General features: G+C 41.9%; 1 protein-coding gene across 1 annotated transcript in view; it reads right to left on the reverse strand.

The window, feature by feature from the left end:
* Positions 1-14064, reverse strand: part of LHFPL3 (LHFPL tetraspan subfamily member 3) — a gene marked incomplete at both ends in the record, with an annotated part of 322989 nt that extends 308925 nt beyond the window's left edge. Inside the window, one exon of the mRNA XM_080936360.1 lies at positions 13632-14064. Within this exon, the coding sequence (XP_080792486.1) occupies positions 13632-14064 (433 nt within the window). The remainder of the gene's footprint in view (positions 1-13631) is intronic.
* Between the last annotated feature and the right edge of the window lie 1192 nt (positions 14065-15256).

The raw sequence follows: 15256 nt of genomic DNA on the forward strand, positions 1-15256 counted from the left end.
AAATACACTCATATGAGTACTTGCTAAGTTCTCCTGCCCTTTGGAGACACTGTAACAGTTTAACCTCTCAATCCTCTACCAAGATTTTTTTAAGGTAAGACTATATAAGAATACATTCCATGGTAACTTTTCTATTTCTTATATGGCCTTGTTATGATATTCAACATTACCAGCAACCACACTAGAAGTCTCCCTTCTTGAAAAGCTTGATCTTACAGCTTCTCATAGTTCTCGGTACAAGAAATAGAGCCATGTGTATTCTCTTGGTCAGTAGGTTTGCACACACAGCTCTGTACCATAATGTACAAGCCCACTTTATGTACAGTATACTGTACACTGTCCTGTGCCAATGTCTTTGTAAGTCATGGATGCTAAACTTAGCAGGCCTCTGATGTTCTTAAATCCCATGGGCTACTCAGCCTTGTGCCCCCTCAGCTCTTGTCACTGATGATTCACTTATTTTCGGAATCCTTATTCCATGTCGCTGCCATTCACAGCTTGATCGATTTTTCTGTTTGTTGAATAAAGACCTCCTGTGAATGTAAGACACACGCCGCACCTCAGTTTTCTAGTGCAGCATCTTGAGTTTCTTTGAAACCAACTGAGAACCATGCAGAATTTTTTTTTACAATTATTAACTGCTAATGTTATTACCCTTCCTGACTCTTCCTCTAGTCCTTTCACTGATAAATCATAACCTCAAGATGATATAATGCCGGGAAAATAATGTCACTTAGAATAATCTTTAGGATTATTCTTCCTCTTGCACTCATACACAGGCAGCCCCATTGCTGCTATAGAACTTGATTTCATTAGGCTCAGGAAGATTAGAAATAAGCAAGACCAGTTCTATACCAGCAAATCTACATCAGAAAAGTCTGCCTTCTGGTGCTCAAATGATGGCTCAGTAGTTAAGAACATTTGCTTCTCTTCCAGAGGACTGGAATTCAATTTTCAGCACCCAGGTCAAGCAGCTCACTACCTGCAACTCGATTTCCAGGGTATCTGATGCTCTCTTTGGTTTCCATAGACTCAAGCACACACACACACACACACACACACACACACACACAGAGGGAGGGAGGGAGGGAAGAGAGGGGGGAGGGAGGGAGGGAGGGAGGGGGAAGACAAAGGGGGGAGGGAGGGAGGGACAGAGAGACAGAGAGACAGAGAGAGAGAACAGAAATGTCTGCCTTCCCTAGTCTTCTGGGTAGAGGACAGAATTTGTGTCTGTTTGGGAGGAAAAAAAGCCCTTCTTCTTGCAAGCCACTAATTTTTCCATTTTATCTTAGCAGAAAATATAAGAAAGGTGATTGAGATGACATTTAGGATGATTAAAACTTTGAATGGCAACACTGCCATCAGGACTTGTGGCCTGCATGCAGAAAACTGAGAGCCCAGAGGAGATGCAGGAGCATTTTCCCTATTGAGCCCACGGGTTATCTGGGGAGAGACCTCTGGGAACTCTCAGGGTACAGGGATCGCAGTGCAGACTGGAATGAGACTGGTCCAGCCTCTATCTCTGCCCAGAGACACAGGCAGAGTAGGCACAGTGGCATCAGGACTCGGAGCCTGCACACAGAGAACTGAGCACCCAGAGGAGACACAGAAGCACTCACCATACTAAGCCCCACTGCCTACCTGGGGAGAGACCTCTGGGAACTCTCAAGGAACAGGAATTATGCTACTGCTTGGATCTGTGCCCTTCAGACCTCCATCTGCACCCAGAGCTAGAACCATCCCAATGCCATCCGAACTCACAACCTGCCCATAGAGAGCTGAACACCCAGGACCAATCTCCCTCTGGAGCCCAAAGCCCACAGACACAGGAAAGACAAGTTCCATTCAGAGACAACAAAATCAACTAAATCAAAGACAAGATTACAAAAGGCAAGCACAAGAATCTAAGCAACAGAAACCAAGACAGCATGGCAACATCAGAACCCAGCTCTCCCACCACAGCAAGCAGTGTATATCCCAACACACTAGAAAAACAAGATTTGGATTTAAAATCGTGCCTCATGTTGATGATAGAGGGCCTCAAGAAGCTCATGAATAACTCCCTTATAGAAATGCAGGAGAACACAGAAAAACAAGTACAAGCCCTTAGAGAAATAAAAGAAAAAAAAAGCAAACCAATGAAGGAATTGAACAAACCAATCCAGGATCTAAAAACAGAAGTGGAAACAGTAAAGAAAACACAAATAGAGACAACTCTGGAGATAGAAAACCTAGGAAAGAGGTCGGGAGTCATAGAAGCTAGCATCACCAACAGAATACAAGATGTGGAAGAGAGAATCACGGGGGCAGAAAATAACATAAAAAAATCATTGGCACAACAGTCAGAGAAAATGTAAAAATTAAAAAGCTCCTCACCCAAAACATCCAAGAATTCTAAGACACTATGAGAAGACGGAACCTAAGGATAATAGGTGAGGAAGAGAGTGAAGACTCCCAACTGAAAGGCCCAGTAGATATATCAACAAAATTATAGAAGAAAACTTCCTTAACCTAAAGAAAGAGATAACTATGAACATACAAGTGGTCTACAGAACTCCAAATAGATTGGACCAGAAAAGAAATTCCTCCCAACACAAAACACTAAAAACACCAAATGTTCAAAACAAAGAAATGATACTAAAACCAATAAGGGAAAAATGACATATAACATATAAAGGAAGACATATCAGAATTACACCAGACTTCTTAACAGAAACTATGAAAGTTAGAAGATCCTGGACAAATGTCATGTAGACCATAATAGAACACAAATGCCAGCCCAGGTTACTATATCCTGCAAAATTCTCAGTTACTATAGATGGAGAAACTAAGATATTCCAGGACAAGACCAAATTTACACAATATCTGTCCACAAATCTAGCCCTACAAAGGATAATACTTGAAAAACTCCAACACAAGGAGGGAAACTACACCCTATAAAAAGCAAGAAAATAATTCTCTTGTAACAAAACCAAAAGAAGGAAAGCACACAAACATAATTCTACCTCAAACAACAAAAATAACAGGAAACAATAATCATTATCCATTAATATCTCTTAACATCAATGGACTCAATCCCCCAATAAAAACGCATAGACTATCAAACTAGATATGTAAACAGGACCCAGCATTTTGCTACATACAGGAAACACATCTCAGTGACAAAGACAGACACTATCTCAGAGTAAAAGGCTGGAAAACAACTTTCCAAGCAAATGATCCCAAGAAACAAGCTGGAATAGCCATTCTAATATTGAATAAAATAAATTTTCAATGAAAAGATATCAAAAAATAAGGAAGGACACTTAACTCATCAAAGGTAATATCTATCAAGATAAACTCTCAATCCTGAAAATCTATGCTCCAAATACAAGGACACCCACGTTCATAAAAAAAATCTCTACTAAAGCTCAAAGCAAATTTTGCACCACACACAATAATAGTGGGAGACATCAACACTCCACTCTTATCAATGGACAGATCATGGAAACAGAAACTGAACAGAGACACAGTAAAACTAACAAAAGTTATGAACCAAATAAATTTAACAAACGTCTGAGAATATTTTATCCTAAAACAAAAGAATATACCTTCTTCTCAGCACCTCATGGCACCTTCTCCAAAATTGACCGTATAGTTGGTCACAAAACAGGCCTCAACACATACAAAGACATCGAAATAGTCACATGCATCCCATCACATTACCAGAGACTAAGGCTGCTCTTCAATAACAACAAAAATCCCACATACACATGAAAGATGAACAATGCTCTACAACGACAGTTTGGTCAAGGAAGAAATAAAGAAAGAAATCAAAGACTTTGTAGAATTTCACAAAAATAAGGCACAACATATTCAAACTTATAGGACACAATGAAAGCAGTGCTAAAAGGAAAACTCATAGCTCTGAGTGCTTACAAAAAGAAACTGGAGAGAGAATACACTAACAGCTTGACAACACACCTGAAATCTCTAGAATAAAAGGAGGCGATAAACTCAAAAGGAGTATACAACATAAAATAATCAAACTCAGAGCAGAAATCAACCAAATAGAAATAAAAAGAACTATACAAAGAATCAACAAAACCAGGAGCTGGTTCTTTGAGAAAATCACCAAGATTAATAAAACCTTAGCCAGACTAATGAGAGGGCACAGACATTATTCAAATTAACAAAATCAGAACTGAAAGGGGAGACATAACAAAAACTGAAGAAATTCAAGAAATCATCAGATCCTACTACAAAAGCCTATACTCAACAAAACTGGAAAAGAATAATTTTGTAGACTGATGCCAGGTACCAAAGTTACATCAGGATCAAATAAACCATCTAAATAGTCCCAAAACACCTAAAGAAATAGGAGCAGTCATCAAAGTATTGAATTCTATCAGACCTTCATAGAAGATCTAATACCAATACTCTCCAAACTACTCCACAAAATAGAAACAGAAGAAACACTACCCAACTCATTCCTCAAAATCACAATTAAGCTCATTTCTAAACCACACAAAGACCCTACAAAGAAAGAGAACTTAAGACCAATTTTCCTCATGAATATTGATGCAAAAATACCCCAAAAAACTTTTGCAAACCGAATCCAAGAACACATTAAAATGATCACTCACCATAATCAAATAGGCTTCATCCCAGAGATGCAAGGATGGTTCAATATATGGAAATCTACTAACGTAATCAACTATTTAAACAAACAAACAAAAAAATAACCACATGATTGTCTCTTTAGATGTTGAGAAAGCACTTGACAAAATTCAACGCCCCTTTATGTTAAAAGTCTTGAAATAATCAGAAATTTGAGGCCCATACTTAAACATATTAAAAGCAGTATACAACAAATCAGTAGCCAACATCAAACTAAATGGTGAGAAACCTGAAGCAATCCCACTAAAATCAGGGACTAGATAAGGCTGCCCACTCTTCCCCTACCAATTCAATACAGTATTGGAAGTACTAGTCAGAGCAATCAGATAGCAAAAATAGGTCAATGGGATAAAAACTAAAAAGGATAAAGACAAAATATCACTATTTGTAGATGATATGATAGTATACTTAAGTGACCCAAAAAATTCCACTACTAAACTCCTACAACTGATAAACAACTTCAGAAAAAGTGGTTGATATAAAATTTATTTAAACAAATCAGTAGCCTCCCTCTACTCAAAGAATAAAAAGGCTAAGAAAAAATTAGAGAATTGACACCCTTCACAATAGTTACAAAGAATATAAAATACTTTGGGGTGACACTAACCAAGCAAGAGAAGAATCAGTATGACAAGAACTTCAAGTTTCTGAAGAAGAAAATTGAAGAAGACCTCAAAAGGTAGAAAGATCTCCCATGCTCATAGATTGGAAGGATCAACATATTAAAAATGGCCATCTTGACTAAAGCAATCTACAAGTTCAATACATTGCCCATCAAAATTCTAACTCAATTCTTTATAGAGTTAGAAAGAGCACTTTGCAAATTAATTTGGAATAATAAAAAATCCATGATAGCAAAAACTATTCTCAAAGAAAAAGAAAAACAAAAAATTTCCAGGGTAATCACCATCCTGGACCTCAAGCTGCATTCAGATCAATTGTCATAAAAGCTGCATAATATTGGTACAGAAACAGCAAGTAGATCAATGGAATAGAATTGAAATCCCAAAATAAACCCACATACCTATGGTCCCTTGATCTTTGACAAAAGAACTAAAAACATTCAGTGGAAAAAGGACCGTCTCTTCAACAAATGGTGTTGGTTCAACTGGCAGTCATCACGTAGAAGAATTCAAATTGATCCTTTCTTATCTCCTTTTACAAAGCTCATGCCCAAGTAGATCAAAGATCTCCACATAAAACCAGGTACAACTGAAACTAATAGAACAGAAAGTGAGGAAAAGCTTAGAATACATAGGCACAAGGGAAATTTTCCTGAACAGAACACCAATGGCTTATGCTCTAAAATCAAGAATTGACAAATGGGAGTTCATGAAATTGCAAAGCTTCTGTGATGTAAAGGACAGTGTCAAAAAGACTGAATGGCAACCAACAGCTTGGCAAAAGATCTTTACCAATCCTACATCTGACAGGGCTAGTATCAAATATATACAAAGAACTCAAGAAATTAGACTCTAGAGAATCAAATAATCCTATTTTTAAAAATGGAGTACAGAACTAAACAAAAAATTCTCAACTTAGGAATATCAAATGGCCGAGAAGCACCTAAAGAAATGCTCAACATTTCTAGTCATCAGATGTGAATCCAAACAACCCTGAGATTTTGCCTCACACCAGTCAGAATGGCTAAGATAAAACAGGTAACAGCAGATGCTGGTGAGCATGTGGAGAAAGAAAAATTCTCCTCCATTTTTAGTGGGATTGCAAGCTGGTATAAGTACTCTGGAAATCAGTCTGGAGGTTCCTCAGAAAATTGGACACAGTACTACCTGAGGACTCAGCTCTAACACTTTGGGCATATACTCAAACAAAGCTCTAACATCTAACAAGGACACATGTTCTACCATGTTCATAGCAGCCTTATTTATAATAGCCAGAAGCTGTCAAGAACCCAGATGTCCTTCATCTTAGGAATGGATACAGAAATTGTGGTACATATACACAATGGAGTACTGCTCAGCTATTAAAAACAACTTCATGAAATTCCTAAGCAAATGGATGAAACTTGAAGTTATCATTTTGAGTGAGGTAACCCAGTCACAAAAGAACATACATGGTATGTACTCACTGATAAGGAGATACTACCCCAAAATGCTCAGAATACTCAAGAAACAATTCACAGAAATTATGAAGCTCAAGGAGAGGAAAGGCCAGAAGGTGGATGCCTCAGTCCTTCTTAGAGGGGAAAACAAAAAACTCATTGGAGGAAATAATGGGACAAATAGAGGAGCAGGGATTGGAGAAAAGATCATCCAGAGACTGTCTCACCTGGTAATCCATCCCATATGCAGCCACTAAACCCACACACTATTTCTGATTCCAAGTAGTGCTTACTGGCAGGAACCTGATATGGGTGCCTCCCCAGAGGCTCTGCCAGAGCCATACTGATACAGAGGAGGATGACTGCAGCCAACCATTGGACTGAACATGGAGAGCCCAGTGAAGAAGCTAGAGAAAGGACTGAAAGGGTCTGCAACCTTGTGGGAAGAACAAAATTATTAACTAACCAAATCCACCATAGCTCCCAGGGACTAAAACACCAACCAATGAGTTTGCATGGAGAGACCTATGGCCCCAGGTGCATATATAGCAGAGGATAGCATTGTCTGGCATCAATGAGAAGAGAGGACTTTGGTCCAGTGAAGGCTCTTTTCCCCAGTGCTGGGGAATGCCAAGGCACTGAAGTGAAAGAGGGAGGTTGGGAGAGGGAGCACGTTCACGAAAGCAGTGAGAGGAGAGGAGATGAGATTGGCAGAAAGGGGATAACATCTGAAATAAATACAGAGAATATCCAATTTAAAAAAAAAAAAAAAACTTCGAATAGCTAGGACTCTGGATTATAGGCACAAAACGGAGCAGAAACAGTCACGATATCAAATTGAGTTTAATTACAATGTAACTTATGGAAAAATTCAGTTTATTGAGGGTTGTTCTTATATAGCTTCCAAATGCTCTAGTGAGCAATCGAAACAGTGGTATCTTTATGTCAGTAAATAGCTTATCTACTCCTTGTATCTGCGTGATGCTGACAGTCCCTTTCTGTCAGCACTGATATCTGCCTGACACTATTAAGAGGAAAGGTTGCCTATCAGTCTTTCACCCTATCAAATAAAAATTCCAGTTGACTCATTATGATAAGGAAATTTTGCATTAATTAAGGATGGCACTGACCCCAGAAGTTCAACTACATTATAGAAATCCTACTTTAAAATTGCTCTAGTTATCATGCTGTTAAACCCTTAAATTGGAATCCTTCTGGAATATTCTTTGCATCACACAAGTGTGTTCCAAACTTCTCTCTATGCACACTTGTTTCTTCTCACCACAGTTAGGTGGTCTGAATCACACACTGTGCACAAGCCTAGCCAAAGGCTCTGTGCTTATCTTTTCCTTTAAAAACGGTTTGCTTTGAAATTTTTCCAAGGTATGAACAGTGTAGCATGCTGATCTATCTACCAGGACTCTTTCCCAGGTCGTAATATCGTTCTAAAGCAGCAACTGCTAGATAGGTGTTTTCATGCTGAGCTTCTGTGACTCTACATCTAGTAAGGCTTTTGTTATATTTATTAATTACTTATGAACATATAAGCAGATTGTTGGTATTTTTACTGTAGAAACGCTAATGTGCATCTTTTGCCAAGAGTGGCGGACCTCGTGACAGAAGATCTGTCATATGGCTTATATGGGACCTGTTATGTTTCTCACATCTTCACTTAGACTCCTGCTGTTACAAAAATTGTTTGTTTTGACATATGTATTAATATCTTTTACAACCTCATTCAACTGTCACTTTCCTTGTCATACTACATAGAAAGAACAAAACAGTTTCTAAAATTATTTCAAATCATTTTCTTGCCTGTTTGGAGTGGTGAATAGAAAGTTTTTTTATAGGGTATTAATTTTTTTTTAATGGACAGATAAAATTGTACGTCTTCACTACATAAAATGTAACTAGAAGGCATTGTTAAGAAATAAAGATGTCCCTTTTTTGAAGCACACACCCTTCCCTCCCTCCCTACAAGGATATTTCCAGTGCTCCGTTGGGGGAAGGTGTACCTTTGGAGAAATTTCCTGACACTGAATTTCGGATGGATTAGCTTCTCCTTGAGGCAAGAACTTTCTCCTTTCAGCTGCTTAGCACTAGCCAAATAGCAAGGTTCCTGACTGCCCTGAACACTGAGCTTGCACTCGAGAAAATGCCAAGCTTGTCCCCTCTTGGGAGCAGCCCCTTCCAACCGCACATACCACATCTGAAAAGGCGTGAGCAGGTCCTACAAGCTCCGTCAGAGTCCAGAATGAGTAAGTATACTTCAACGTCCTGGACGAAGAAACTCAAAAGTCCGGGGAGCATGCTCTCTTCTGCAAGTTCCTGGAGTTCCTATGAAACCCACCCAGAACATATCTTGCTCTTCAGAGACAGCCAGATCTGCAGACTCTCACGTAACTCTGCCATTCTGAACGGGGGTATTTCCTGCAGCTGTTTTTGCTGCTGTTTTTCTTCATGAGGGACTAAATGGTAGTAAAAGAAAATGGGCCGAAGATTGAGATATGATTGAGTGCTTTCTGGTGTTTTAATAAAGAGCAGTACCTGAGCATTTGGGGGAAAAATCTTATCAGGAAACAGGCCAGCAAGGCACAATGATAGCCATTAAAGATGGGAAGAGCATCCTTTCAGTGAACTTGCTGCTGAGGCCACAGAGGAAGATGACTGTCATGACTCTCACATCTATTTTCTTCTCATTGCAACATGTGAGAAATCTCACACCCCCTCCTCTTTTCTTCAATACAATAATCATTTTTCTCTTCACTAATTAACTCGAAAAAAAATCTACTGAATATATAATATGTGCCATTTATAGTATTAATGACAACCACCTCTAACAGTCACAGAGTGTTGTTTTGGTTTTTCACGAGCCAGACTGTGATTACAAACAGTTCATTCAATTTGGAAGACATTGGACCTCCAAAGTGGGTACAGCTCTTTGCAGGTGAGCAACTGAGGCACATAAACAAGTTTACTTGCTAATGAATTAAGTTCCAGAACCAGACTGTGACCATGAATCCCAACATACAGTTCTTGGCTTCTCTATCATATGAAGGAAAAAGTGAGGTTTGTTGTTCAGTGCTCTGGGGAAGGCAGACAGGGAGTAAACACACAGGCAATCTTTAATTTCAAACGCTGGTGAAAGCTAGAGAAAATGAATAGGAAGTCATACTAATGACAGATAACATAGCAAAGGCTTTGCCCTCTTAGACTTCGGATGATACTAACGATCTTTGGTGACTCTTGTCACACCTATGCTTTTGAGGAAACTTAGGCAGAAAAGCTGGGAGGATGGAGCAAGCAACCCAGCACCTCACGACACAGCCTCGCCACTGTGCTGATCCATCCTCCGACACTCAAGAGTGATAAGCCCGGGATGGGCTGGGAGAAACGAAACCCACTTCTAGTCACATGTCTGCTGAGTAAGAAAACCCACCCTGGGTAAGATCTCTCCACATCCTGGATAAAAGTGAATACTGTCTTGTTAGCTGTCTTCCGCCCAGAAGTCTATGGCAGAGCCAAAGCCTTAAATTCTATCATATCTTAGTTGATGAAAAAGAAAATATTCCTTTGGCCACATAAGCTTCTAGAAACAATTTAAGATAAGATCTGCAGTCAGTGAAACCAGCAAACAAAACATCTCTGTAAGATTCCACTGCTGCTGGACTTGGAAACATTGGAACACTCTCCCATAGATACAAAAACAGAGAATGGAGATTCTGAGGAGCAAAGTTCCCTTCCCTGTTGATTTAAGGAAGAAACGGGATTTTATTTTCTCACACCGCAGTTACAGATATATTCTTTCACCTTATGGTGTTACAGAAATCACAAAAAAAAAAAAAAAAAAAAAAAAAAAAAAAAAGAAAGAAAGAAAGAAAGAAAGAAAGAAAAAGAAAAAGAAAAAAAGGTTATCTTTTCCTTTCAATGAGTTTCTTGTCTGAGACTCCGGGAAGGGCTGCATCTCTGGTTATCAGTATTTACTTCATACATTATTTTATGTCCCCAGTCTTTGAACTAGATATAGTCCATCTGTCTAAGATTACTCCCAAAGGCTGATTGTCATTCATCACTTACTCGGCATTTGCTGCTCTCTGGCTTCTGATTGGCAATAGTTTAAAGGGATGTGGGAAGGCACGAGCTTTTCACCTTGCTGATGTGAGCATTCCTCATAGAGACAAGTGAAAATTACCACTTTTCAGATCTAATGAATTAAGTATGTTTCTAGTTCCTTTACCAGAACCATTATAAAGTTGTTGTTGTTGCTTATGATGATCTCCTCCTCCTCCTCCCTTTCCCTCTCTCTCTCCTTCTCTTTCTCCTTCTTCTTCCTCTTCTTTGTCTTCTTGGTTATTTTGTTTTGGTTTGATTTATCTGTTTTTGGTGTTTTGTTTTGTTTTGAGACAGGAACTCTCGTCATACTCCTAGCTATCCTGAGACTTACTATGTAGCTCTGGCTGGCTTCAAACTCACAGATATATCCACCTGTCTCTGCATCTTCAGTGTTTGTCTTATAGGTGTCTATCACTACACCAGGCTCCTTAAAATGTTCTAGGTATCACACTGCTCCAAAACAGTCTACATCCATCATCCTAGTGTGTCACTTCATGTAGGATCTGATACCCTACCTGACTTCCAATGCTACCACATTAAAATGATTAGATAACCACACACACACACACACACACACACACACACACACACACACACACACACAGGCTAGTTAGCTAGCTTCAAATTAAGGTTAAAATGTATCCAATAATCAAATACTACAGTAAGTCTCACCTTTCATATTTAGAAAATTTATCCTTAGATTATTCTGGGTAACTAAACTATAAACATGTCATGCTCTGTGTGATCTACTGAAGAAAAAGCAAAAAGGCCATAGTATAAGGTCTGAAGTTTATGCTCTTTCAAAAGTGATCATTTTCACCAAAGGCAATTTTCTTTATTTTTACTTAAAAACGCAGTTTTAGAATATAAATCTCATCAAAATAGAAGACTCAACTATGTGCTTCTGGAGAAGTACCCACAAACAACTCTCAGACCTGTGAAAACGAATCTAATTCGAAGCACCCGTCTAAATAGGTCATTTAACCGAGAAGAATTAAAATTAGCAGTGTAGGGTCAAGTGTTTCCCTGAAACACACACAGTCTGTGTGTCCTGTTCTCTTCAAAGTCAAGCCAGAGGAAAGCATCAGGAAGAAGTCTACTGCAAACCTGTTATTCTGCCCCCGAAACACCAATCAAATTAAAAAGAGTAAAAAGACACAGAGCAGGGCATTTGTTCAAGTTGGGGAGGGGAGAGTGATTGAAGGTACATATCTCATTACATGCAGGAGGATAACAGGATGCTTGTTCCTGCTTCTCGCACACCAATTTTCACAATAAATGCAAATGCAATTCAGCAAGACAGACCTCAGACAAACCCTTCAGCCCGTGTTAAGCTCCCATAAGCTTCACTTCTTAGGTGAAACTAACCCGATCAAGAACCTTTCCAGATACAAATATAGAGCCTGAGACCCCAGCACTGAAAGGCTGAGGTGAGCGTGCCAGTAGTTAGAGGCCAGCTTCCGCTGCACAGAGGGACCCAGCCTCACCTCCCAGAATAACAGGAACTTTAGCACGGCCCAGCATCATTAAGCATTTCCTCATCTTACACATTCTGAGAAGCTCTGTAATTAAAGCCCTCCTCTCCCGGAAGCTTCCAAAAACTAGAATTTAAAAAAAAAAAAATCCCTTAAGACTAAGAGAATTAAATAGTGATAATAATAAATCATAAACAAAGATGGAGACATTCAAGATCCCTCCATTTCAAAGGGCCTCATCAATGTGTCAAAAACCAAGGACCCTTGACTTTAGACTGGAAGGCCGGTGAGAAGACAGAGCAACAGAAGCGCAGTAAGAGCAGGTTTTGTTTCCCAGACTCTTGGAAGCCACCAGAAAAGGCACTCCGCAGCATTCTTTCTTAATTGAAAGTAACTTTGATCCTGGAGGAGGTGGGGAAGGGGTGTCCCTTCAGAGTCCTCAGCTGATAACAATCTGTTATCTCTGATAAGGAAACAGAGGAGAGATTGCCCATGCCAATGAAACCGCTTTCTTTTCACCTGCTTTCCTTACACCACTTCCCCAAAATGAGAGCTTAAGAAATCCCGATTCCCTCAAGACCTCTCTGTCTGTTTAGAAATGAAATGGAAGGACCTTGGCTGACAAGGAGACGCTGGAGGTGTGGCATTGGGGAACTGCTAAGGAACACTCTAAGCTACATTTTTTTTTTTCTTTTTAAGAAAACCGGGGGTGGGGGGAGTGCCTAAACAAAATTAGGATTTACTCATCACCAGATGGATGATAAAATATTTATGGTTGCTCAAGACAAATTTACACGCCCCCCTCCCTCCCAACACGCACACACCCTGAAGCAAAGACGGAAATAATCCCAGGGAAAGACCGAACAGGTTGGCTTGCTTCTTCTACTACAATGTCTCTAAATCCTCTTTTCACACGCTTGTACCAGTACCCCCTAGTCCCCAGCCCGCACAAACACACACACACACACACACACACACACACACACACACACACACAGGAGCCCGGCCTCTAAGCGGCCACTTCTCCGCCCTCCTACCCCATCATTAGTTCTGAGCGGACTCTGCCCAACAACCGCTCAGCCTCTAGGGCGTCCCTCTGGGTGGCGTCCCTAACATCCAAGAGGTTCGAAAACGCCTAGGGACCTGGTGCCAGCGCCAAGGTTAAGGAACCTCGGGGTTCCTCCTTCCACACCCTCAGCCTGAGAGAGGATTAAGTTGTCCGGGACAGGCAGAGCTCAGGAAACGGTCCCTCCCACTCCAGCCTCTCTGGAGCTCAGACACCCAGGGGTCCCCAGCCTCCGTGGAGGTGAGCGCGCACTCACCGGAGGTGAGCTGCATCCAAGCACAGATCTTGTACACGGTGGCTGTGTTGCAGAAGAAGAAGAGGGTAAAGCAGACGATGCAGGCGATGATGAGCATCATGGAGAGGCCGATGAAGAAGGAGGCGGCTTTGAAGGCGCCGGAGGGCAGCGTAGAGAAGTCCGTGAAGCTACCCCTGCAGGTCAGCTCCCGGGAGAAGCCGTTGCCGATGCAGTAGTGGAAGAGCCCGAAATAGCCGGCTTGCGGGGTGTCCACGCCGTCGCCGATCCAGTAGGGCTGGATGAAGCACACCACGTTGACGATGGCAAAGCAGATGGTGAAGATGGCCCATAGCACGCCGATGGCCCGCGAGTTCCGCACATAGTTGGTGTGGTACAGCTTGGCAGCCTCCTGAGCCGGGAGCATCGCGGCGGCAGCGGCGGCGGCTCCGGGCATTCTCCCCCTCCTCCTCCGCCTCCCAGTCCTCCGCCTCCCCCGCCTCTCGGCGCGCAGGAGACACACTCGCCGAGAGGCGCGCGCGTTGCAATTCCCCTGCCTCCGCCTCAGCCCAGCAGCACCAGTTCTAGAGTCTGCATCCTCGCTCCCGGAAGGAGGGCGGGGGAGCGTGGAGCACCCCTCCGGTTCGCCAGGCACAGCCTCCCGCCCCCCTCTTCCCTCCCTCCTGGCCCCGGCTCCAGCCCTGCTCGGCACCCTCCACTCCTCTGCCCGCTGCTGCAGCTGCTGCAGCTGAAGCCTGTGAGCCCTCACGCCCCCCACTCTTCTTCCCGCCTTTGGTACTATTTCCTGCGGGCTCTGCTGGTGCCCCAGGGCGCAAAGGATCGCGGACTACCGGGAGATGCTCCCTAAGTGTTAGGCAGGAGCCAGAGAAGGAACCCTGGAGTTGGGGAAATCTAAGAGCGCGCCCACAGGAATCCTAGAGGCGAGTACTCCCTGGATCCTGGAGGGTGTGCTGCTGGCTATGAGGCTGATCCCGGGAGCTTTTCATCACTGCACAGCAACGTGCTTTGACCTCTGCATGTCTGCAGAGAAAAGAAAAAGTGGCAGCGGTAGGGCAGGTGTAGGCGAGAAAGGGAGGGAGATGTGGTGCCCCAGGGAGGTGTCCCTGTCAAACCTACAGAATTGCCCCTGGCTAACTCTTAGGTGGCCTCAGGTTGACAGATGGAGATAAGTTGGGCAGAAGTCTGTCACACAATAACGTAGTAGAAGTCACACCTGGAGGATGATCCTCTATTGTTTCTAGTCCCACGTTTCCACTATGCAATCACATGAACTGTGGCCAATCGAAGCTCCAAGCTTCTTTCCCACGGAGCCTGCAATAGATGGGGCCTGCATACACAGAAGTCACTGTCATAGAATTTTTGAGTTTGTTTGAAAGCATTGGATAATTTGGCAGGTGTTCTATTTATTACACAAATACTCACTAGCAGCTAGCGTGTGCTTAAAATAAAGAGGGTGACAAGGGACGAGCGTCTTAACCTCGGAAGTATTTCCACCTCTCCCGCAACCGAAAGCTCCAGTTAACCAGAGCATTGGTTTTAGTGGAATTTCCCGGAATCATTTGCAAACAATCCCTTGCACAGCTAATGTGTGCTATGTACTGTCCTCGTCTTTCATTTACTTTCTGCAT

The sequence above is a fragment of the Micromys minutus genome (assembly GCF_963924665.1).
Source record: "Micromys minutus genome assembly, chromosome: 23".
NCBI classification, from domain to species: Eukaryota; Metazoa; Chordata; class Mammalia; order Rodentia; family Muridae; genus Micromys; species Micromys minutus.